Genomic DNA, 23359 nt, shown 5'->3' on the forward strand with positions numbered 1-23359 from the left:
CATGATTTTATTCTAGTAAAATAACAGTAATCAAATGGATAGCTATTTTGTTCTCTTTCTTTCTCACGGTTTTTCCTCCAGTAATTGAAAACTTACACGTTTTTAAAGATTTAAGAAAATCTTACCCGTAAGTTTCCTGATAGAAGTTCTATTATACAGTAGTCATTTTTCCCAGCTGCAAGAAAAAGTAATCCCTGTGGTTTGCTGGTTTGAAATTTTAATTGAAGAGATAACTCAGGTGAAACTTCTATGATGTTGAGCTCCACATAACTTTCACCATAAAAAGATGCTAGGGAAAAATTTTAAAAAGGAGTGTAAATGAGTAAATATATTACACAATGACAATTCCACTTTAGATTGTCATCTCCCTTCAGGGACTGCCCTGCTGAAGCTGCCTTGCCCAAGGCCACAGCTGGTTCCTGGGGTAGCCCACAGATCTGATGTGGGGGATACAAAGGCTGTGTTCTCTTGCCCCAACTGAAAACAGCTCTGATGGGTCAGTCTATCTTTAGAACTCTCAAGAAGGATGGTGGAGGCTCCTGTTGAAACTGAATTGCAAGTCTATTTCTCCATGTACCCAATCCCGGTTCCTTCCCTGTCACAGGGATAATCCCAAACCACTGGTGGTGAACTGGTGTAAGAGCAGAAGGGAACACATTAGCCAGCTATGAAAGATCAAGCCATGAAAGATACAGTGCAAATAGTAGCTATGAGGACTATGGAATTGGGTGTCTATTGCTAAATTTGAATGAAGCTTTGGAAAAAGATAAGGAAAAGCTAGGAAAGATCAGTTGACAATTACAAGCTAAGTATAAAAGCAAGAGGGCTTCCCTGGTAGCATATAGAGTCCTCCTTTCCTACAGCAGGAGACCAGTGGAAGGTAAGATGCCCACCCAGGAATTAATCATCAGACTAGTCAGCTGCAAATAGAGTTAAAGTCCCATCTATGACAGGCTTGCTGTGACAAATCTAAGACCCTGGTTGGGAAAGAATAGAACCTTGACATAAGGAACTGGAGACATCTGGGTTGAGGCATTCAAATACCTTGGGTCCCTAGTTCTCTCTGAAACCTCTTAGCCTGCAGAAGTGGCCTATTCCCCCATTAGGGCTGGCATGGCCCTTGCCGAAAGAGGATGCAGAGGCTTCTCTCCACAAGCAGCATTTAACCTCTGAAGATACACTCCCATCTCTCCTCCTGGCCACTAGACCAAAAACAAAGGTTAAGTCACAACATAACCTGTATGGGGACATGTTGGGCTTGATATGGGTGGAAAAGGACTAGAGCCTAGTGTAGCCGTGGGACCTCTCCAGGTGTATTCTACTACCTGTAGCTGCCAGAATACACATACGACTGGGGGTACCTGATCAAGGGGGCAAAGCGTGAAGTTGGATAAGGAAGAGTTTATAGATTTGGGAGCACTCTCCAAGGATACAGGATCTAACACCCTGGCAAAGACTACCAGAAATGGTGTGAACCCACTGCTAAAGTGGCTCCTAGATGCATAGAAAATGTCTTTGAGACAGACATGACAGAATTACCATGACAGATGGATGAAAGAGATGAAAGTGGTACCTCCGGGACTGAGCATAAATAGGACCAGAAGGCACAAGCGAGCACACAAGATGGTAGCCCCGGAGCTCCATCATCGCCATTCTTGCCCCAGCACCTTTCCTCAGCTCACACATATGGCTGCATGGGTGAATCTCGTGGTACCAGCTGTTGGAGAAACAGAACACCTGAGCATGGTTCACAGATGAGTCAGCTTCATCATACGGGTGCGTGATGACAAGACTCCAACTGCACCATAGCTCCCTCTAGCGGCGGCCATGAAAAACACTAGGAAGAAAAAATCCTCCAAGTGGATAGAACTTTGGGTAGAACGCTTAATCATCCACTTTACACACAGAGAGAAGTGGACAGAGGTTGAAATAAATAAAAACTGATTGAGAGTGGCAAATGGCCTGGCCATATGGTCAAGAGCCCAGGATGCAGAAGATTGAAAGAGTAGGAATAAGGAGGTCTGGGATTGACGCATTAAGTGGGAAAATCATTATACTGCATGTTAATGCCCACCAGAAAACATCCACCACAGAATATGCATTCAACAACAAGGCATACAGAGTGACTTGGTCAGTTGACCTCAGCCAGCCTCTGTCATCTGCCCCCAATAGGTAGCTATGGTGGTAGGGATGGAATCTATTCATGCACCCAATAGTCTGGGCTCCCTCTTCCCAAGGCTTTCCTAGGTACTGCTCCTGCTGAATGCCCAACATGCCTCCAACAGAATCCAACACCAATCCCTAATATGTTACTATCCCTTGAAGAGAGACTAACTGTCCACTTGGTGTTGAGCTGACTTCAGTGAAACTCTTTCTTTTTAGAATGGCCAGTGATTCCTTTCAAAAAATAAAATAGACACATATTCTGGGTATATATTTGCCTTTCTTGCCTCAGATAGCACCATTATATGAAGAGCTCATGGAACGTTTAATCCACTAATAGGGGAGGCCAAATAGCATCACATCAGTCAAAGACACACCCTTTACTCCAAGGAAGGTGTGGTAATGGGCCTAAGACCATAGGATCCACTGGCCTGTCATACATTACACGGCTGAAGCTGAGGACCCGACAGAGTGTTTGAACAACCTGATGAAGGTACATGTGAATCACAACCTCAGAAGCAATACTCTGTTGGAGTGAGGGCCCATCCTCCAAGACTTTACATGAAAGATCTTTACACGGTCTTTAAATTAAAGATCTTTAAACACCTACTGTTATATCTCCAGGAGGTATAAATATATGGGTCTGAGAACAAATGTTGATCCCTAAGAACAGTCCTTGATAAGGCTCTTGCATGATTATCTCCATCTTAGATTCTGCTTCCTGAGGAACCCAATCTGCAATGTCTGCTTCTCTGTTCCTACAACACTCTGCATATTCCTTTATTCCAGCATTCACCATGTTGTACTGAAATTCCTCGCTTATTCATCTATCTCCTGGAATATTCCATGAGTTTCCTATGATTAGGAACCATCTCTTTGTTTATCTTTCCCTCTCCAATACCTAGCACAGTGCCTGGCCACAGGTAGCATAATAGGTTCTGTTGGTAGCCCACTGAGATCCCTTTTTAACAAGTTGGTACACCCATCCTCCAGCTGTTTCACTGTGCTATCCAGAAATTTCAGTGAAATTATACCCCCTGCCCTAGAGGGGGACCTATAGCCAATGACTGATTGAAACAGACATATAAAATATGTAGAGCTCTGTGTTATTCATATCCTAGAGCTCTCTCTGGGATCAGGCTGAGATTAGGTCAGTTAAACCCAGATCTTTGCTTGGTTTCTTCTCCTGCCCTATCCTGCTTCCCTCCTTCCTTATAGCTCTTTCCTGGTCCCCTCACTCAGCATTTTACTTGCACAAGAATCCCTGCCTATGCTGTTCTCTTTAGGGAACCCAATCTAAGATAAGTAGCAAGCAAGCATTTATGAACCAAACTACACTAACCTAGGAGACCCTCATTCTATAATTGAGTAAACTCAGGCCTAGAGAAGCTTAGGGACTTATGTAGAGTCAACAGGTAGTTCACCAAGATACAAAGCTGATACAGAGATGAATATGGTCTCTACAAACTTTCTCAGGTAGGTATAAGCACTCTTCTTTAGTGAAAAAACAGCCATTAATAATTAAATTCAGGAAAACGAGAATGTAGCAATAAGGTCAGAAAGACAAAACAAGCATTTACAAACCCACTAGCTATCCTACCTTGTGTATGGTCCTGGCCTCTGGTTACTGAATCCCCTCACTCTGACTTTTACAGACTTAGAGGCTGTATTGTTAAGCTCTCAAAACCAGGAAATGTTTTCTAAATCATAAAATCTACTGCTGAGAATGACTAAGTAATATTATATTTTCCCACAGTTCACCTTCTTGGCACTAAATCAATTCCAGGATCAGCTGGTGGCTAGAAATTTCCATTGCCTCAGGGGAAAAACAAGGAAGCAGGTTTAAAACCACTGGTCTGACAGCCTGAAGCCAGTCTCATGCTCACAGATCTCCAAACTGACCTCAACTTCTGTGGCTCCTAGTAAGTGCCTCAAAATAATAGTAAGAAGCCAATCGAAGCACAAGAAAAACTGGGTCCTAGGAAAAGGAAAGGTGATCTCCACCTGCAGGGAAGGAGAAGGTGTGATTTCAGTATTACATGGGTAGGGCAAGCCAAGGTGAACAAAAATCAGAGCAACTTCCTGGTTTTATGTGCTTTTGTAAAAGGTGAAATGGTTGAATGGAAGCCAAAGTTTGGCAATAAGGTGGGTAAAAGACTTTTCAGGGAAAGTAAACATTTCTATTTCTCTATAATTTCTCCCTGGGGGGAGGGTGGTTAGTGATTATTTGATTCATTTTATCTACCTTAGAAATAGTTCCCACTTCTTTTTCCAAACTACATCTTCCTGTTTTTGTTTGTATGTATGTCTGTTTGATTTGGGTTTTGCTTGTTTGGGGGTATTTTGGTTTACTATTTATTAAGCACATACTACGTGCCAGGTACTATCAGGAGTTGGAAGCAGGAAGTTACTGAGACTATGGGGGCTTGCAGTCTATCAGAAGGGAAAGCTGCTCAAAAAGAAGAGTATGTCCGATCCAGGATATTAGACAGTTGGTACAACAGCAGCTTGTTCGGGGCCCCGCTGGGGTATGAGGGAAGGAGTACTGTGCCTATAAAGTGTCTCTCCCTGACAGATTTAAGTGGCCCATTATACATATACTTGTGCTGTCCACAAATATACCAAATAAACCACAAACACGGGGATTCAAAGGTGAATGACATAGACTGCCAATCAAGCAATTAGAGTGGCTTAGTACCAGGGAAATGGAGAGCACAGCAGAAGCACTCGGCCTAGTCAAAGGGGATGGACTGAGGGTGTTTCCAGCAGGCAAGACAATGGCTTCCAGAAAGACCTAGTGAGGGACGGGCGAGAGTAAGAGGAGAGAAACAAGTGGAGAGATAGGAGAGAAAGAGACCAGTGACTGTAAGGAGCCAAAGGTCCACTCTGGCTGAGCCCAGTGTGAGGGGGGAGCAGCCGGGGTGGATGCGGCAGGGGTATGAGGGGTCGGGGGGCAAACGGTCAGAGGGCTGAAAGGCCTTCCCGGAACTGTCAGTTTAAAGTGGCAACTCTTTTCTAGGCCCTAGTTACCTTCTTTGTTTCCTGGGTTATTATCCAGCTCCAGTCCCAAGCCATCCCAAACAGAATGTGAGGTTTTGAGGGCAGGGGCCTTTGCTAGTCTTGCTCACTGCTCAGGCCTCAGTGCCTCCAAGAGTGCTCAGTACATAGGAGGCGCCCAATAAATGACAGCTTTGGAAGCCAAGGTAAGAGTTCAGACTCTATTCAAGGGCAGCCATAAAGGGATCAAACAGGGAAATGCTGTGCCCAGATTGCAATTTGGATGGCTCTGGCTGAAGTGCAGGAAATGGGCTCAAAGGGATGGTAGGGCGTAGGGAAGCAGGCAGGGGGAGAAGCAGGTGGGTTCAAGGGATCCTTTAGAAGCTGGACTGTCTAGGAGGGAAGGGGAAAGGTCAAGGGGGCAACCTAGATGAATTTCCGGATTTCTGGCTAGCGATCCACTCACTGAGAGGAGGACCCCGGGAGGGAAGCTTCAGTTTTGTTTTGCTTTGTTTTGTTGGTACATATATGACGAGGAATTCTCAGTGAACGTTTGGGGAGCAAATGGCTGATTGACCAACTGGATCCCCACGGGCAGGGACCCACTGATGGTGGGGGGGGCTTACATACCATCTTGAGAAGGTTGCACCTTATTCTGCACACAATGGGGAAGATACGTTTCTAGTTGGGAGGAGACACAACGGTTCTGGATTTTAGAACACAATCAGTTCAGCCTGGTGACCGTAGAAACTAATTAAGAAAGTATTCCCAAAAAAGAGATTTCAGAACTGTCTGTATTCCCTGAAAACTAGAGCTGCCTTTTCATAACATCACATTGTCGACAATTTTATACCGTACCTTTTTAGGTATCGCCTTTCTTCCAAACGTATCGTATAGATGATACATCACAAGCGTAGAAGCTTATTTTAAAAATTAAAATACAAAACCACAAAAACAAACTTCTCTGCTAAAGCATTTGCATTATACAAAGTCCTAAAATGAGGGGCGCCTGGGTAGTGTTAAGTGTCTGCCTTGGGCTCGGGTCATGATCCCGGGGTCCTGGGATCGAGCCCGGCTTCGGGCTCCCTGCTCGGCGGGAAGCCTGCTTCTCCCTCTCCCTCTCCCACTCCCCCTGCTTGTGTTCCCTCTCTCACTGCGTTTCTCTCTGTCAAACAGATAAATAAAATCTTAAAAATAAATAAATAAAATAAACAACAACAACGAAGAAACAAAGTCCTAAGATGAGGTGCTCCGAGGAGCGCCAACATTACAAAGCAGCTCTTCCTCCCACCGACCCCGTGAGGGGAGTCACTGCACTTGGAAAGAAAAGCCACATTTTGACCTCACAGATCTGCTCCGAGGTGTTCCTGTGGCACTGACGCTGCGTGCTTTATCACACCGCAGCTGAATATTTATTCAAGAGATAACTAACCATCCAGAACACTCTGAGGAAGAAGAAAACTTCCAAGTATGAAATAACTTAGTACAAACATCTAACATGCCCGGAGAGGCCCAACCTCCTGGGTTCATTAAAAGCAGATCCCCAACAAGGGAAGTTCTAAGAGTCTCTCCCACTAAACTCAGGTCCACTGATACAGAAGTCGGGAAGGAGAGTCAGTGAGCGAAGAGGTATGGCTCCATGGCTCAGGATGGGCAGTTGCTTAAGTCGGCTTAGGGGGTGACAGGGGCCTCTGGGACCACATCTCTGGGCCAAACGTGTTGCTGGCCCCGTAGGAGGGCGGGGAAAGAGTGGCTAGCAGGCCCAGGACCACCATGAAGATGCAAATCTTGGATTTGCAGGTGGGGCCAGGGCAATCTGGGGCCTGGAATTCTTCTTGTAGAACAGGACCCACCACGTTCTCACTTTTCATTCCCTCCCCAAACAGGAGTCTCCATGCCAACTGCTCAGGTCGCAAAGAGAAAACCAGCCCTTGCCCCACCCTGCGCTCCTCTCAGGGGGGCATCCTCCACCGTCTGCCTCCGCATAAGGTCACGCAGACGGGGCCCGCACCACTCCAGGGAGAGCTATTCCTGGAGGCTCCGTAGCTTCCGAAGCACCCCTGGAATGAAGCTGTGAGGCAGTCCTGGTCCCTGGCTGGATGCTGGTTGAGCTGACAGCTCCCTCTTTAGTGACACAGAGCCCATGTCCTAGCTTGGATGCCCCGCCCGTGGCCCCAGTTCCTATTGCGGCCACAGCACATTACCACAAATGTAATGGCTTAATATGACACCCATCTGTTGCTTTACAATTCTGGAGACTAGTTAGTCCAAACATATTAAGCCATTACAACATTTGTGGCATTTTGTTGTAGTCCAGTAGGAGCTAAAATCAAGGTGTCGGCTGGGCTGCATTTTTTCTGGCAGCTGGAGGGGAGAATCTGTTTCCGGGCCTTTTGCAACTTCTAGAACACTGCCACATTTCTTGGTGGCCCCAGCCAGCAGTCACATCACTTCAACCTCTGCTTCCAACATATCACCTTCTCCCTCTTATAACACCCTGTGTTTGCTTAGGGCCCACATGGATAATCGGAGGTAATCCCTCATCTCAAAATCCTTAACTGGATCACAGCTGGAAAGACCCTTTTGTCACATAAAGCAACATATTCTCTGTTCTGGGCATTAAGATGTGAACTTCCCTGGGGAGCTGTCATTCTGCCTTCCACAGTCCCCAGGTGCGTTCACTCATTCAGGTGCTCCGATTTATTGGGCACCTGTCATTTGTAGGTCCTGGACTACGTGCCAGGAATACAGAGGGGAATAAAGCAGGAGCACTGGGAAAGGCCCCAGAAGCAGAGGTTATGAGTTTTATTTGTGCTTTTTATGGCCTGTGCAGCTCTACTTTTAAATACTGAATTAAGATATTTTATTTTATTTTATTTATTTTTTTAAGATTTTATTTATTTATTTGACAGAGAGAGAATGAGAGAGAAAGCACATGAGAGGGGGGAGGGTCAGAGGGAGAAGCAGACTCCCTGCCGAGCAGGGAGCCCGATGCGGGACTCGATCCAGGGACTCCGGGATCATGACCTGAGCCGAAGGCAGTCGTTTAACCAACTGAGCCACCCAGGCGCCCCTGAATTAAGATATTTTAAATAAAAGTGATTTTAATCAAACACCTGGACTGTGTGGCTTCCCTGCGTGAGTCGGCTGATCAGGCCACCCCGGGACCTACCCATTCTCACAGATGTTCCAGCCCCAGGGGCCACCACGCTGGGTCCCTTCCTGCTGCATCAGCTGGTGCTTGGCTCACCGTGACACTCTGGCCACGGTGAGCATTTGGGTCCGGACACCACAGCCTTAGGTAGAAATGGAAAGTGAAAAAAGAAAGAAAAGAAAGAAAGAAAGAAAGGAAGGAAGGAAGGAAGGAAGGAAGGAAGGAAGGAAGGAAGGAAGGAAGGAAGAAGGAAAGAAAGAAAGAAAGAAAAAGAAAGAAAGAAAGAAAGAAAGAAAGAAAGAAAGAAAGAAAGAAAGGAAGGAAGGAAGAAAGAAAGGAAGAAAGAAAGGAAGAAAGAAAGGAAGAAAGGAAGAAAGAAAGGAAGAAAGAAAGGAAGAAAGAAATAGCAAAGTGGGGTGCCAAGATATTCACCATGGAGCCAGAAGAAAATACTATGAATTCACAGGCTGCCTTAATCTAAAAAAAATAAGAATCTAGAACAATAAGAATTCTTTCTTCATCTCTAATTTACGGATTGATGGGCGTCCTGCCTCAGTTGCCCGGGTGAGACCAGCCATGTGTCACCTGCTGGGTACGCAAGTCTCCCTGAGGGAGCAGTGGGAACTCTACACTGACGGAAAGATGGACGCTGATGCCCTCACTCTCTTTCCCATTCAGCGACGCACCACACGTGGTCTGCCTGGACAACTGGGCTTACAATTTTGTTATCTCACCGTTAACTAAACAAATCCTCACTAACAGGATCAGTTGCTTTTTAAAATTCCTGCAAGCAAGCCAAAGATTAAAAATATAGAGAAATAATGCAAGGACCAGTAAATGCAAAAGGAACTGGAAGGGCTGGCCTTTCTCCTCCTCCTGTTGAAGCTCTTCATCAGCGCTGGTACAAGGTCAGAGCAATAATATTCTAATGGGATCTGATAAGAAAGTAGTCAAAAACTATTGAACTATCGAGAACGTGAGTCTAGTGCTAAGTACACGCTGTACCTTGAGAAAGTAGTCAGTGATAGTAGGATTCATTATTTTATTTGCAAATAGGGATATGCTGAGGGTGTACGCTAAGGATATTCTTACTGAGACAGTATCTCTTTATCAAAGCGGCTCCCTGCTGTGGCGAGACTTTCCAAGGTGAGGACACATTAGTCCCTCAAGGACTGAGAGCTGAGTTCACCTACGTTTGACAATTAGATTTCTTCAAAGCAACAGCCTGAATCATCCAAGGAAGTCAGAAAGAAACCTAAAATCAGATCACACATCTAGCTACTCAAGAAGATATTCTTCAAAGTGCCCCAAAGTAGCTTCTTTATTATTATGTTAATCACCATACACCACATCATTAGTTTTTGATGTAGTGTTCCATGATTCATTGTTTGCGTATAACACCCAGTGCTCCATGCAGAACGTGCCCTCTTTAATACCCATCACCAGGCTAACCCATCCCCCCACCCTCCTCCCCTCTACAACCCTCAGTTTGTTTCTCAGAGTCAATAGTCTCTCATGGTTCGTCTCCCCCACTGATTTTCCTCCCTTCATTTCTCCCTTCCTACTTACTATCTTCTTTTTTTTTTTTTAAGATTTTATTTATTTATTAGAGAGAGAGAGATAGGGAGAACAGGAACACAAGCAGGGGGAGTGGGAGAGGGAGAAGCAGGCTTCCCACCAAGCAGGGAGCCCGATGCGGGGCTCGATCCCAGGACCCTGGGATCACGACCTGAGCGGAAGGCAGACGCTTAACGACTGAGCCACCCAGGCGCCCCTCTTCTTTTTTTTTTTTTTTTTTAACATATAATGTATTCTTTGTTTCAGAGGTACAGGTCTGTGATTCATCAGTCTGACACAATTCACAGCGCTCACCATAGCACATACCCTCCCCAATGTCTATCACCCAGCCGTCCCATCCCTCCCCGCCCCACTCCAGCAACCCTCAGTTTGTTTCCTGAGATTAAGAATTCCTCCTATCAGTGAGATCATGTGATACTTGTCTTTCTCTGATTGACTTATTTCGCTCAGCATAATACCCTCCAGTTCCATCCACGTCGTTGCAAATGGCAAGATTTCATTCCTTTTGATGGCTGCATAATATTCCATTGTGTATATATACTTTGATAAGACCTCAGTATCCAATATTTGGGCTGCCATTAGAGCCATGGATGAGGAACAGTATATGTGCTAAAAGTACAGTAGTCCTCCCTTATCTATGATTTCAGTTACCCGTGGCCAATCATGGTCTAGAAGCAGACGATCCTTCTTCTGACATATCTTCAGAAGGTCAATAGCAGCCTAAAGCTACGTCACAATGCCTACGTCATTCACCTGGTTCATCTCATCACATAGACATTTTCTCATCTCAGAGCATCATGAGAAGGGTGAATGCAGTATAATAAAACTCTTGAGAGAGTGAGACTATATTCATATAACTTTTAATATAGTATAGTTTTACAGTTGTTCTATTTTATTGTGAGTTATTGCTGTTGGTCTCTTACTATGCCTAATTTACAAATTAGACTTTATCATAGGTATGCATTATAGGAAAAAACACAGTACACATAGGGTTCGGTACTATCTGTGATTTCAGGCATCCACTGGGGGTCTTGGAATTATCTCCTGTGGATAAGGGAGAACTACTGTACGTGCTATGGAATTCGAGAAACCTTCCCTATCCACATTCTGTACCCCTCGATGGGTATCGAATCCATTGGCTCTTAGCCTCATACCCAAGGTAATTGCACAGATGAGGAGGAAAGAGGGTAATGAGTAGAAAAGGAGGGAAATGAGCATTACTGAGTAGTTGTCTGGCGGTAAGGAAGTCTTACACAGTATTTTATTCAAGCCTCTATGAAGAAATTAGTAGTTCAATTTTATAGATGCAAAATTAAGACCTAGAGAAGGAAACTCACCTTCCCAAAGCCAGTCTGAGAACATAGGATGGCACCCAGTCTGAAGCCCTAGTCCATCTGACTCCGAAGTTATGGACTTGCCATCACCCTGCACCGACCACTGGTTCATGGCGGATCACCACCCAATCAGAACCATTCACTGCGCTCCCAGATCTCCCTGTTCTGCAACTGGAACCTTCCCTCTCAAAGCCACATCAAAGCCTCAGCCTGCAGCCCCAGACCTCCAATTCCAGGCCCAATCCACCCTTCGGGCCAGGCAGGAATCAGGAAGGAGGGAGGAAGATGGGGAGAAGGAGCTTGGAAGGGCCCACATACAGCAGGTTGGGAGCAGAGCTGGGGCGGGGGGGAGCTGCAGTCAGACTCTGAGCAGCTGGGGTAAGAGTGAAGTGTCCATAGGACAGATGCCATCGTGGCCGGAACATGACTCTGAAGCTCCTCCTGAAATCATGAGGCGGGGTAGACAGCAATCTGTCTATTCCATGCCTAAAATGCAGTAAATAAGCTTCAGAATTTAATCCGAATCCTATAAAGAGATACAAGGCCCTTGATTTAGAATGCTTTATCTTTAAAAAATCTCAAAGGAAGTCTTTCATTGAACATTAAATTTCAAGGAGCTATGGAGGGCAAGAAGGCCCAAGTGCAGTACTCATTGTGTAAAAAGTCCCAATAATTATGCTTTTACTAGTAATCCTTGACTTCTGGAAAGCACCAGGGAAATGCAAAGCCTTTCCAGTGAATTAGGTCCAGAAAATGTAGGTGGACTTGTGGAGGTACTTATAGAACAATAGGCCAGGCCAGAGACCGAAGAATTTCGGGACGAGTTTAAGGCCCCAAACGCCTGCGGGTCGCGTGCAGCCCAGTACCTCTCACCGGGCCTGGGCCAGGCGCAGAGCTGCAAAGGCTCAGAAGGGAGGGCGGCAGGATTCGTTCGCTCTGTTCCGGGTGCAACCAGGAGTCCAACTCTGAAATCCCCGATCGGCCGCGAGGGCCCCGCGAAGCTGGGGAACGGCCCCCACCCCGGGGCTCCCCTGAACTGGCGGGGCCGGGCCGCGCGCGGCGGGGCGGGTGGGGGGGGATCGGGAGCTGGAAGCTTCCCGCGGCGGCGCCCACACCCCCAGCGCAGGGCCGAGCAGTCTCCTCCCTGCCGCCCAGCCCAGGAACGCCCGGCCCGAGAGCTCGAGACAGGGTCGCGGCGCGCTTTCCCGGGGCCCCCCAGGAGTCCCGGGAGGGCCCCAGCCCGCGCCCTCGTCCCTGCTCGCCCACCCTCTGCTAGCGGGCGCGGCGCGGCCGGGGAGGGGTCCGGGAGGGGAAGTTAGACGCGTACCTCCGAGCGCCCCGCGCGCCCCGCAGAGCCCCAGGCAGGCGGCGAGCAGGACGAGGCGGCGGGCCCCGAGCCGCCCCATCCCGCCGCGGCGGCCCGGCGCCCGCGCTCACTCCCGGGCGGCGGCCCAGCTACCCGCGCCGGCCCCTCTCCGCCCCGCGGTCCGGGCCCGCAGCCGGGCCGGGCGCACCGCCCCAAGCCAGCGCGGGGGGCTGGGCCGGGGCGGGGAGGGGCATTTGCGACCTGCAGCTGTTGCGCGTCACGAGCGCCAGCCCCGGCCGGGCCTTCTCCCAGGCCGCTGGCGAAACCGGGCCGGGGCGGGACGGGGGCCCGGGGCCTAAGGAGGCGCCGAGGGCAGAGGGTACGTGGCCCCCGCCCCGCCGGGCGACAGGTGCGGTAGGGTGAAAGGGGCTAGCAGGAGGTGGTTACAAAGGGAGGCTGGGGAAGGTGGGCTAGTTCCCCTGACCCGACTGAGCTCCTGGAGGGGGTTTGTTCTGCCCATTGCTGTATCTGCAATGTATACCTGGCGCGTTGGCACCAGCAAGTATGTGTTGGATGAATGACTAAGAGTGGGAGGTGATAAGATGACATAATCATTCCTTATCAAATATGAACCTCATTTGTATTTAAAGGTCCCTCAGGTTTTTTCATTGAATTTTTTGGAGCCGCTATCAGGAATTAATCAAGGCCCAAGAGTCCTGTGTAGAAACCCACCTTCTGATGGGGGCCACATGCTCATAGAGAGGAAGAGCCTCCACCCAGGTGTGAGGTTTCTGGTAAAATGGACTTGAGCAGGATCTGCCAAGAACAGGATCTGACCAATAAGAGCCAAGGGCCTTCTAGATCAACTTCTCTTTCCCGGGAGTTTTCCTGGCTGTGTTCTCTGCAACATTGGTGCTTGACAAAATGCTAACGAATGTGCTACAAGAGCGGTCAATGCTAGTGACATTGCATTCTTAATGAAATTAAAGATGATTTCATATCCCCTTCCTTTCCTTTTTTAGTTCTGTAATAAAGTTTTTTCTTTTTTAAAGCATGGAATCCAATTGTGATCTTTTTGTCAGCAATCTGTAATTTGTTTTACTCTTGAGCAGACATGTCTCACCAGCTCAGCAGCCCCCCATTCTCCTGGCAGCCTCACCCTACTTCTTTAGGGGAACTGCTCCCTCCTTCTTGCCCCTTTCCTGCCCCCCCCCACCCCCTGGCTGGCTCTGTCCTACCAAAAAGTTGGAGGTGCAGCTTGTCATATAAGTTTGCCTGGGGCTGAAAGGCCTGTTCAGCTCAGACTTGTCCAGGCACGCAAGATTTCTCCTGGCAGCCTCAGTATTCACATAAATTTAAAATATGGGCGGTGCAGAACCAGATTCCGCAGAGAGGCCCCAGTGTGCACCAAGGAGGCTTTATTCAAATGTCACCTCTGGTTAAGAACACAGGCTTGGGACTTTAAGAGATCTGAGTGCAGATCCCAGCTTGGGTACTAGTTAGTGACGTTGGTATGTGACCTTGGGCAAATTTCTCATTTGTGTTAACTTTAGTCTTCTCTGTCTGTGAAATGAAGATAACGCTGATCCCAGTCGGTGGGTTGTGTGGTTTAGCTAGCTCATGAGGAGTGATTGTTGAGCATGAAGCCTGGTACACGGTAAGGAATGACTGGGCACTCTTGTTGTACCCAGAAGCCCAGTCCCGTCCATGGGGCTCCTCTGGCTGGTTTCTGAGCATCCCTGAAGACACAGAGTCCTAAAAATGAGTCATCTTTTACCTTTCCTTCAGGATGGAGACTGTCTTATTTTCCTTCCATGAGCTTAGCCATATATACTGCTAAAGACTATTCATGTTATCCACGTAACAATTCTGATACAGGTTCCAATGTGTTTTTCTTCCCACCACCAAGCAATACTGACACCAGCTGGGTACAACTGGGCTTAATTCTGGCACTATCTACATAAAGTTCCACAGGTAAGGGCCCAGTCACACAAGACTGCCCTCCACTTCAGATGCTAATCACAGGTCCAGATTGCTACATGGCTTTCTGATTGACTGGTTATAAATCAGAGGCTCCTACGCCCCCCTCCGTGGGATCAATTAATTTGCTAGAGTAGCTCACAGGACTCAGGAAACTAGTTTACTCACTAGATATTGGTTTATTATGTTGGGGAGCAAGAATTCCTGTTCCCTCAAAGGTCCTTCTAAATGGACTAAGAACCAAATTGACATGAGACAGATTTTTTTTTTTAAAGATTTTATTTATTTATTTGACAGAGAGAGACAACGAGAGAGGGAACACAAGCAGGGGGAGTGGGAGAGGGAGAAGTAGGCCTCCCGCGGAGCAGGGAACCCGATGCGGGGCTTGATCCCAGGACCCCAGGATCGTGATCCGAGCCAAAGGCAGACGCTTAATGACTGAGCCACCCAGGCGCCCAGACATGAGACAGATTAACAGGAGAAATTCAAATTTAATAGGTGTTACATTTGGGGAGTCCACAGAGACATGGAAATTCCAAAGACAGTCAGGCAAAATGAAGTATATATGTCATTCTGAACTAAGGAGAAGGGGGTAGGGGTCTGGGATTTCATAGGAAAGGAATGCATTTCATGCCTTTCACAGGGTGATAAGAAGAGCAGATGTTTGGCAATTGGATGTTTGCCCCACTCTACAGATGGGTGACTCAGATAAAATTTATCTCTGTTAGTAACTCTTATTCTGGGAAAAAATCCCCAATTATGTTCTTTTATGTAGTTAAGGGAGGGGCAAAATTTTCTCTCGAACCTGCAGGATCTCAAGTGCCTTCAGTTCACAATGATCCACGTGCCAAAATGGCACATTCTGGGGGGTGGGAGGGAGAGGAGGTCCTGTCCTGAACCTGTTCAATTACAAAGGATGTTAAAGGATATGAAGGAGCTATTTTAATTAGTGCCAATGAAAAAGGACTTCAACTACCTCCATTTTGACCTCAAACTTTCTAATTGATTAAGGTCTCTTTTCCAAAGACCGGGTGGGCAAAGTATCCCCTGATGGCAACCGAAACTACCCCCTTAAACAGTAAGGACTGCCCTGAGCGAGCAAGACTCCTTGTGATTGACCCCAAGACAATGATTGACCTGACCTTTACCACCCACCTGCACAAATCCACCCGACCTTTGTCCCACATTTTCCTTACATAAACCTGGAAGTATTTTAAGCACTTGGAGATCATCTTTGGGACACTAATCTGCTGTCTTCTCGGTGTTGGCCTCACTGAAATAAATTACTTTCTGGTTTCACCACCACATCTCTGCCTTCCGGATTTTGTCAGTGGTGAGTGGCTGAACTGGGGGTCTTTTGGGGACCCCTGGAGCCAGGTGTTCTTGCACCCCTGTACCCCAGCTACACAGAGAGAACTTGAAAGAATCAACTTGTCGGAATCAACGTGAACTTGAAACTTGTTATAGGATCAAGACCCAGGTGAAGGGATATAACGGCAAGGTCAAAAAACAAAGGAGCTTCTGTCCTGGTGGAGTCTGGGACCCCACCCAGTGGCACATGGAAACGTTCCAGTTCACCAACCTGGAAACTCTCCTAACCCTTCCTTTTGGGTTTCCATGGAGGCTTCATTTACATAAGCATGATTGATTAAATCATTGGCCATTAGTGATTGAACTCTACCTCTAGCCCCTCTCCCTACCTTGGACCTCTGGTTGTGGGACTGAAAGTTCCTACCTTCCAATCACATAATTGGTTCCCCTGGCAACCAACCACTACCTTTAGGTTACCTGGGGCTTTCCAAAAGTCACCTCATTAACATAACAAAAGATACTTTTTATCATTCTCCCCTAGGAGCTTCCCAGCGTTTTAGGACAAGCAAAAAATTAAGACAAAATATTTATTTCTTATTATAAATCACAAATCACACCATGTTAGTAATTTCTAGCATTACCCCACTGCCCATAGTAGTTCTGATTTTTTTCAGGTTGAAGAACCCTGGACCACCGTGGGTGGGAGTTGTGGCCCTGGCTCTAGATTTGTGACAAATCACATACCTTATAGCAGCTTCGCTGTCCTCCCCTGTAAAACGGAAGGATTGGATTAAATGATCTGTAAACTCCCTCCAGGCTCAAGGTTTTATGATTCTCATTTGTCATCATCGGCATCAGGACAGCCCTGCCATTTAAATAGAGCTCTTTTAATTAGCGCAGAGAGAAACTTGAAATATTTGAATTTCTTTACTCAAACCAGGGCAATGATTGCTAATAAACTTGAAGCTTTTAATTTAGAAAAATCGTTCAAAGTGTCGAGATGAGACTAGGAGTTATCTTCCTGTAGAGTGCTACTTACCCCTCTTCTTTAAATTGGTTGTAATCTATCACTTACATGCTTCACACATTGGACGTGGTCTCCCGCCAATTTCCATAGCAGTTAAGACAGCTCTAAAATAATGAGAAATTAAGATGCTCAGTTGTTAGGGAAAGCCCAGTTGTAAATATGGTGATGCTAAGGATGTTTCTTTCCAGTGTCTGCTCAGGAAATCCACCTGCATGAGGGTCACACTCGAATCTAGTCATTGTGGCTGGCACTCAGCTGTTACGCCTCAGCAACAAGAATTATTCTATTTGGGTTTTAACCTGAACACTGTTCGCTCAGAAATAAAGGTATAAAGAACAGAGAATGAGTATAGAGAAATGAAGGGATAAGAGTAGAGAGATGTGCACTCATTCAGTATTCATTGAACTCTCTCTCCCGGATGCAAAAGGCACACGAAGATGTCATGGTGCATACAGAAATGAATTCGAGCTTCTACTTTCAAAGATGTGACAAGGTAGAGAGGAGTATAAGACACACACAGCAGTAATTTTCACAAAGGTAAGTTAGAGACTGGGCCAGGCCTCTGGGCCCCAGATCCTCTTCTCTGAAACTTTCTGACCCATGTACTTTTGATGACATGACTGGTTTGAGCAGTCATGTCTGATTTACCTGACTCCTCACCCTCTGACCCCACAGAATTGAACCAGGGTGGGTTCCTGATCTAAAGGGCAAACAAGAAGGTCAAAGGTGATACCCTCTCAAAACTTTCAACCAAGAGGCACTAAGACGACAATGAATTTGTGGCAGTCACGTGGCCAAAAGGTCACGTGGAGATGGCTCCGTAGTGAGCACCAACCAAAGACCCATGTCCACCGAAGTAATGGAGGAATAGAGGCTATGAGTTGGGAGAGAAAGCCACCTGCCTCCGTCTCAGTCTTTGCAAGAGGAGATTGGTCCCGTGTCCCAGAGAAAAGCTGATTATGAGGGACAGTCAGAGTGCAGGCAGTAGCTGCTAGTGGCTTTCTCATTCCCACGAAGCCCAGATACACCTCCTGAATTTTGCTTCCATGAAATTCTTCTGAGATCTTTTGCTAAATCCACACTTTGCTAGAGCTAGGTAGGATACAACTCCAGCCTCACAAATTCAGGTGCGCATGAATGATAATTTTTCTATATTTTTCCCAAACTCAATTTGCTTTCAGTTTTGACCTCCCAATTTGCTGTGGTGGATGCAAAATTGTATCAGTCAACTGAGGTTTTCGCTCCTGCATCTCCCTCCGCAAGTTGTGTTGAAGTTCCTTGGGACTTGTAGTGCCAAGATATCAAGGAGGACGGAGAGAAGAGGCATGGTGGTTAGCTGCTCCTCAGTGCCCTTGTGGGGGTGACTTCTGAGACATTCCTCACCCCCTGTGGTCTTTGGATGTCAGTCCAATCAGGCTCCATAGAGACGTCTCATTCCCACATGAATGGCTCTGCCAGAAACTTTTCTGTCTCTCCCAAGCCACTAGGAATGTTCTCAGCCCATCTGGGGTGGAACTCTTTGTGCGGCTGGGTAAGGCCTTGGCTGCCGAGACTCACCACAGACATTTTCTCTCCTGGTGTCTTACTGTCTTCCTGAGGCCCATGAATCTCCACGTAAGGATTGCACTGCTTCCATGGGGCCCTGCCTTTCTTTAGGATCCACCAAAGTCACCACTCTGGCTGTTACCCCTGATTATCCCGTCCCCCCAAGGAAGGAAATCCTATTCCTCTCAGCCTGCTGGGCATTAAGAAGGAACACTATATAGACCAAGATGGAGTTTAGCCACTCAGCAGAATAGGAAATGAAATCATGAGTGTGATTATTGAAAGATAAAGTTATCATTCCTGCAAATCTGAGATGCAGACTAGGATTTGTATTTGCCATTTTGCCATATTAAGGAGCCTATCCCAAAGTGCTAAGAACACTTCATGGAACCTAACCTATTCCCAGATTAGTTTAAAGATGATTAATTTTCACCAATTTCTCTGAGGCAATGGCTGTGACCTCAGCGGGGTTGATATTCGGAAATGCGGCGGACTCTGAGAAGTCACTGCTAACTTCGGAAACATCAGTCTTCAAAAGAACATCTCTGGATGCTTGAAATCTCCTGGGAAGTCAACAGAAAGAAAGAAGAAAGGGCAAATGTAACCTAGTTCGAGTTTGCTGCAGAGATTAAATTCTCTGAGTTCTAGAAAGCTGCCAAAGTGAGGGCCTCTGTCAAGGATTCTGAATTTCTCAGAGAGCAGAACCACTGAGTGGGGGGAGCAGAGCGATTCCAGCCAAACCAAGTACCTCTAGCAACCAAGAGGTCGCTTTTTTTTTTTTTAAAGATTTTATTTATTTATTTGACAGAGAGAGAACAGGAACACAAGCAAGGGGAGTGGGAGAGGGAGAAGCAGGCTTCCCGCCGAGTAGGGAGCCCGATGAAGGGCTCGATCCCAGGACTCTGGGATCTTGACCTGAGCTGAAGGCAGATGCTTAACGACTGAGCCACCCAGGTGCCCCGAGAGATCGCTTCTTACCTTGCAAAACCCACACAGCTAAGGCCACACGCAATACCAGTGGCCTGGAGCGCACGCAGAGTCTCCCATCCAGGCCAGGGGAGTGCTTGGCCTAGCCCAAGGTGACTGTCTCAAGATAGCTGTTCTAAGTAGAAAAGGGGAAATTTCTCCAAGTGGGAAAAGGCAAATGTTTTTTGCTCTTCCTTGATTGTAGAAAGATAAACACTTCATGGGAGATTCTACGTCAGAAGAGAACCCATAGCTAATAATGTGGAAGCTGAGGCATATTTGTGGGTGGTTGGCAAGGGGAGGCTTGGAAACCGGGAGACTGGAGTTGGGCCAGTCTGACTGTCAGGAACCTAAGCTCATTCAGCCCCCTTTTCCCCAGGAGGTCAAAGAACCCCCAGGCCCAAGTTTAAATAGTAACTGTAAGTGGGGAAGGGTGGGGGATAACATAGCTGAGCAGCAGTTTGGTAACAGCCCCATGATTTGGTGAAGGCCCCATGAGGCAGCTTTTCATGTAGGTTCTATAACCTCTGACTGGGTGAGCGGTGAGAGGTTCAAATCCCAGCTCCAGCGCTCAATAAGGCAAGCTGTTTAACCTACGTGCCTGTTTTATCATTTGAAAGATGGTGTACTACCTACTTCCCTATGGATGTTTTGAGGTGAAATGAGACCATCTACATAATGTGCTTGACACCCAACGGGAGGTAGCATTTTGGACTGCCTTTAAGCAAAGTGAGCTATCCCTTCCTTGAAAGATTCTGTTCAAAGACACACAAAGACCAAGGGAACAAGGAAATAGATGGGTGTGGAGGGGTGCAGGGATTTGTTTCATTTAAAAAATACCCCCCCCCAATACTAGTTTCCTTGCCAGGAACAAAACCCCACTAACGAGGTTTAAACTAGAACAAAAGGCCATAGATGATGGACGTGAGGGGGGCAGGGGCCCTACCAAAAAGGTAGACTTTGAGGTAGACTTTGAAGAATGGGTTGGTGATGGCATAAGAACCCAAGAGGAAGGGGGACCCAAAGGCCTTGAGAACTGTTTTTATAGAGAGTGAGGACAGAAGTCATTTGGCCATGGGTTAATAAAGAAATGAGGGTTGTCCCAGAAGCAGTCAGTGTGAAGAATTTAGCTTCGAAAATCTCCTTGTTTTACCTGGCTATCCTTGTTTGTTTTGCTGTCAATGTTTAGCTTAACATTGAAGGGATGGAAAAAAATTTCGAAATCACGACTGGATGCAATGATGGGGGTCCTACCACAGTCCGCATTTTGAAACCTATATTAAAAAGAATGAGAAGGTTGGGTTAGATGGTCTCGGAGGTCCCCGCCAGCTCGGACATTCCATGTTGCCTTGAACAAATGGATTTTTTACAGAGGCCTTTCAGCAGCACAGAACACACAAAGCTGGCTCTTGTCTGTGGCCACAATGGAATTCTTGTAACCTTCCCACAAGTGGTGAATCTTCTGCTTCCAACTATACCATTTTCTGCCTAGCTTCGTTCAGAACCAAGGCTCCATCAGGCCACAGGCTTTGATGTGAAGTCACCCACCGAGTGACAAGGGGTCCCCGTGGCCAGCTCTAAGTGGAAAGCTCTTCCCACAAACCCACCCACAGGGCCCATGTAGAGTCAGGCCCCGTGTGGAAGCCCTGTGCTGAGTCCCCAAGCTCTGGGGTAGTTTATGGCCACTTAATATGTCCACAGGAGGCCTGTGGACTTCTCAGTAACTAGGAAATCAGAGAGTACCACCACCCACTGACCAGCCCCAGGGACTCAGACACAATACCAGTAGGCACCAGGCCTCATTAGGGAAGACACATTTCTGCCGAACTTGCATTTCTAATACAAAGCTGTGTTCTGGTAACCCTAGTTAAAGAAACATAAGAAACCACGAGCAACCATTTTTGGCTATCTAAGGACAACAAAATTGATTTTTAAATTGTTGAATTCTGCTTTCCAGAGACTTTTTACTGCTGCATTTGGCCTCCCCTTTATGCAAGTTATACATGTGACTCAGTCCTATCTCCACCCACAAGTGGTGAGCCTGGAAAGATAAACATGCCCCAAGGAGACCCCTTGGCCACGTGCTCCTCCAGATCCAGATCCAGAGTATTTTCAAGGCAGAAATAAAGAGTGTCGCCAACTGCTGCCCAGCCCCGTCTCAGCCCACCTGCCTATGATCCTGTCCCTGGTGCCACCTGCAGGAAGTAGAAATGGCCAAGTATTTTGATATCTTCCTCTGGTATTAGTCCATTGTAATGTACTGGTGACCACGACTCTGGAGACCACCTGAGCAGCCTGAGAGAGATGCCGAGAGACTGGGGGGTTTCGAGTTGCACGGGGGTTGAGGAAGTCCGGAATGTTTATTACAAATGCTCAGCTGTGCTAAAGGAATCAAAAAAGAAAAAAAAAGTCAAGTAAGATAAAGATGAACACCGTCCAGTGGTTTTGGCCACTTGGATAAAGCTAATTTTGATGCGCATAGCTCTAATAACTCAGCGGGAGACAGAAATGATAGTGCCCTAAGTGGGTGAGACACAAAGAAGGGACATCATGTGTGGATTGTGCTTCAAGTGTTTGGATCGAAGAAGAGGAATGAAATTAGATGAGGAATGAGGGGAACATAATATCTGGAAAGGGATTTTTAGAATTAGAGCTTGCTTTTAGGTGGGGAAAGGAGAGATGGATGATCCCAGGAGAGGGGATGCTAGAGGTGGGCCCTGGAAGAGGCAGGAGGAAATGGGGTCCAGACACAAGTTCATATGGGTCCAGAACAAGAAGAGAGGAGGGGAGGATGAACTTGGGCATATGGCAAGTGTATAGGTCAGAGCACAGAGAATTGAGCTTGGTAGCCTCAATTTTCTCTATGAAATGGGATGAAAGGTGTCTGCTACCAAAGGCAGGTTCCGCGTGGGCCGGAAAGTCTCAGAAGTATCTTTGGTGTGATCCTTCTTCCCTTTCCTTCTGATACAGGCAGGCGGGGCTGAGGACCCAGAGGGGGCTCCCGCAGGACCAGCCAAGAGGCTCCCTGGATTTGCACAAGATAGAAATCAAACTCAAGCCAGAAAACATGAAAACAGAGTATACTGAATAGCTTGAGTGACAGATAGAGAATAGCACACAGGCTACCTGGGAGACTCGGAAAGGAAAGGAGAATGAGTCTCTTCAGCGCTCGGGGCTAGAGGTTTATATTGGAAAGGGGTCCAGGGTACGTGTTCCTTCAGGAATCCAGGGTCGGGTCTGATCAGAGGCGAATGACAGGTGCACAGTAGGTGTTACTTTATAAATCACAGAAGATAGGGTTCACTGATGCCGGTGTCAGCCGGGGTTTGTTCACGGCGAATGTTCTGGAACATGTTTGGGATCCAGCTCTTCTTAGATATTATCAGGTGTTTGGGGCCTCAGAGACTCTGAGAGAATGATTCACTTTCTTGCTTCCTCCTCTGAGTGGGAACATAGTGGTTTTTACTCAGATGTGAGTAAATAGAGTCTAGCAGGAAAACAGCAGAGGTGGAGCCTTTCTAAAATGGAGTCCATTCAGCTTCCCCATCTCCCTTTGGTTATGTAAAATTGTTTATACGTACATTGACATTAGTCTTGGTGTGTCCAAGACAGGCCTGGTTTATGTCTATTGTCATGGTATAATTATTTATAGTAACCATTCGATTTCTATAGTGTCCCAGTTGGATCAATAAACTATATGGTGACTATTCATATTTGAGAGAGAGAGAGAGAGATTGGTCTTTCATCAGCTTTGCACAACTGTGTTCTTTTCTCCTGTAGTGCAAACTCCTGCCTCAGACACAGAGGAGGTCAAGTACAATATTGACCCAGCATTGGCATTGTTCTAGGTAGGTGAAGTAGAACGCTAGGTTTTCATGAGATCTGAAAATTCTTTTTTTTTAAAGATTTTATTTATTTATTTGACAGAGAGAGAGCACAAGTAGGCAGAGCGGCAGGCAGAGGGAGAGGGAGAAGCAGGCTTCCCGCCGAGCAGGGAG

General features: G+C 46.9%; 1 protein-coding gene across 2 annotated transcripts in view; it reads right to left on the reverse strand.

The window, feature by feature from the left end:
- Positions 1-12637, reverse strand: part of LOC116626109 (chondroitin sulfate proteoglycan 4-like) — a 61991-nt gene extending 49354 nt beyond the window's left edge. Inside the window, exons 1-2 of one of the 2 annotated variants that reach the window (XM_032395268.1) lie at positions 12554-12637; positions 126-289 (exon numbers count right to left, since the gene is read on the reverse strand). In XM_032395268.1, the coding sequence (XP_032251159.1) occupies positions 126-289; positions 12554-12632 (243 nt within the window). In that variant the 5' untranslated portion in view covers positions 12633-12637. Of the gene's footprint in view, positions 1-125; positions 290-1573; positions 5019-12553 lie in introns of those variants that run through there. The other variant, XM_032395269.1, reaches the window with a different exon arrangement.
- Between the last annotated feature and the right edge of the window lie 10722 nt (positions 12638-23359).

Source organism: Phoca vitulina, unplaced genomic scaffold (genome assembly GCF_004348235.1).
Source record: "Phoca vitulina isolate PV1807 unplaced genomic scaffold, GSC_HSeal_1.0 scaffold83, whole genome shotgun sequence".
Classification (NCBI taxonomy): domain Eukaryota; kingdom Metazoa; phylum Chordata; class Mammalia; order Carnivora; family Phocidae; genus Phoca; species Phoca vitulina.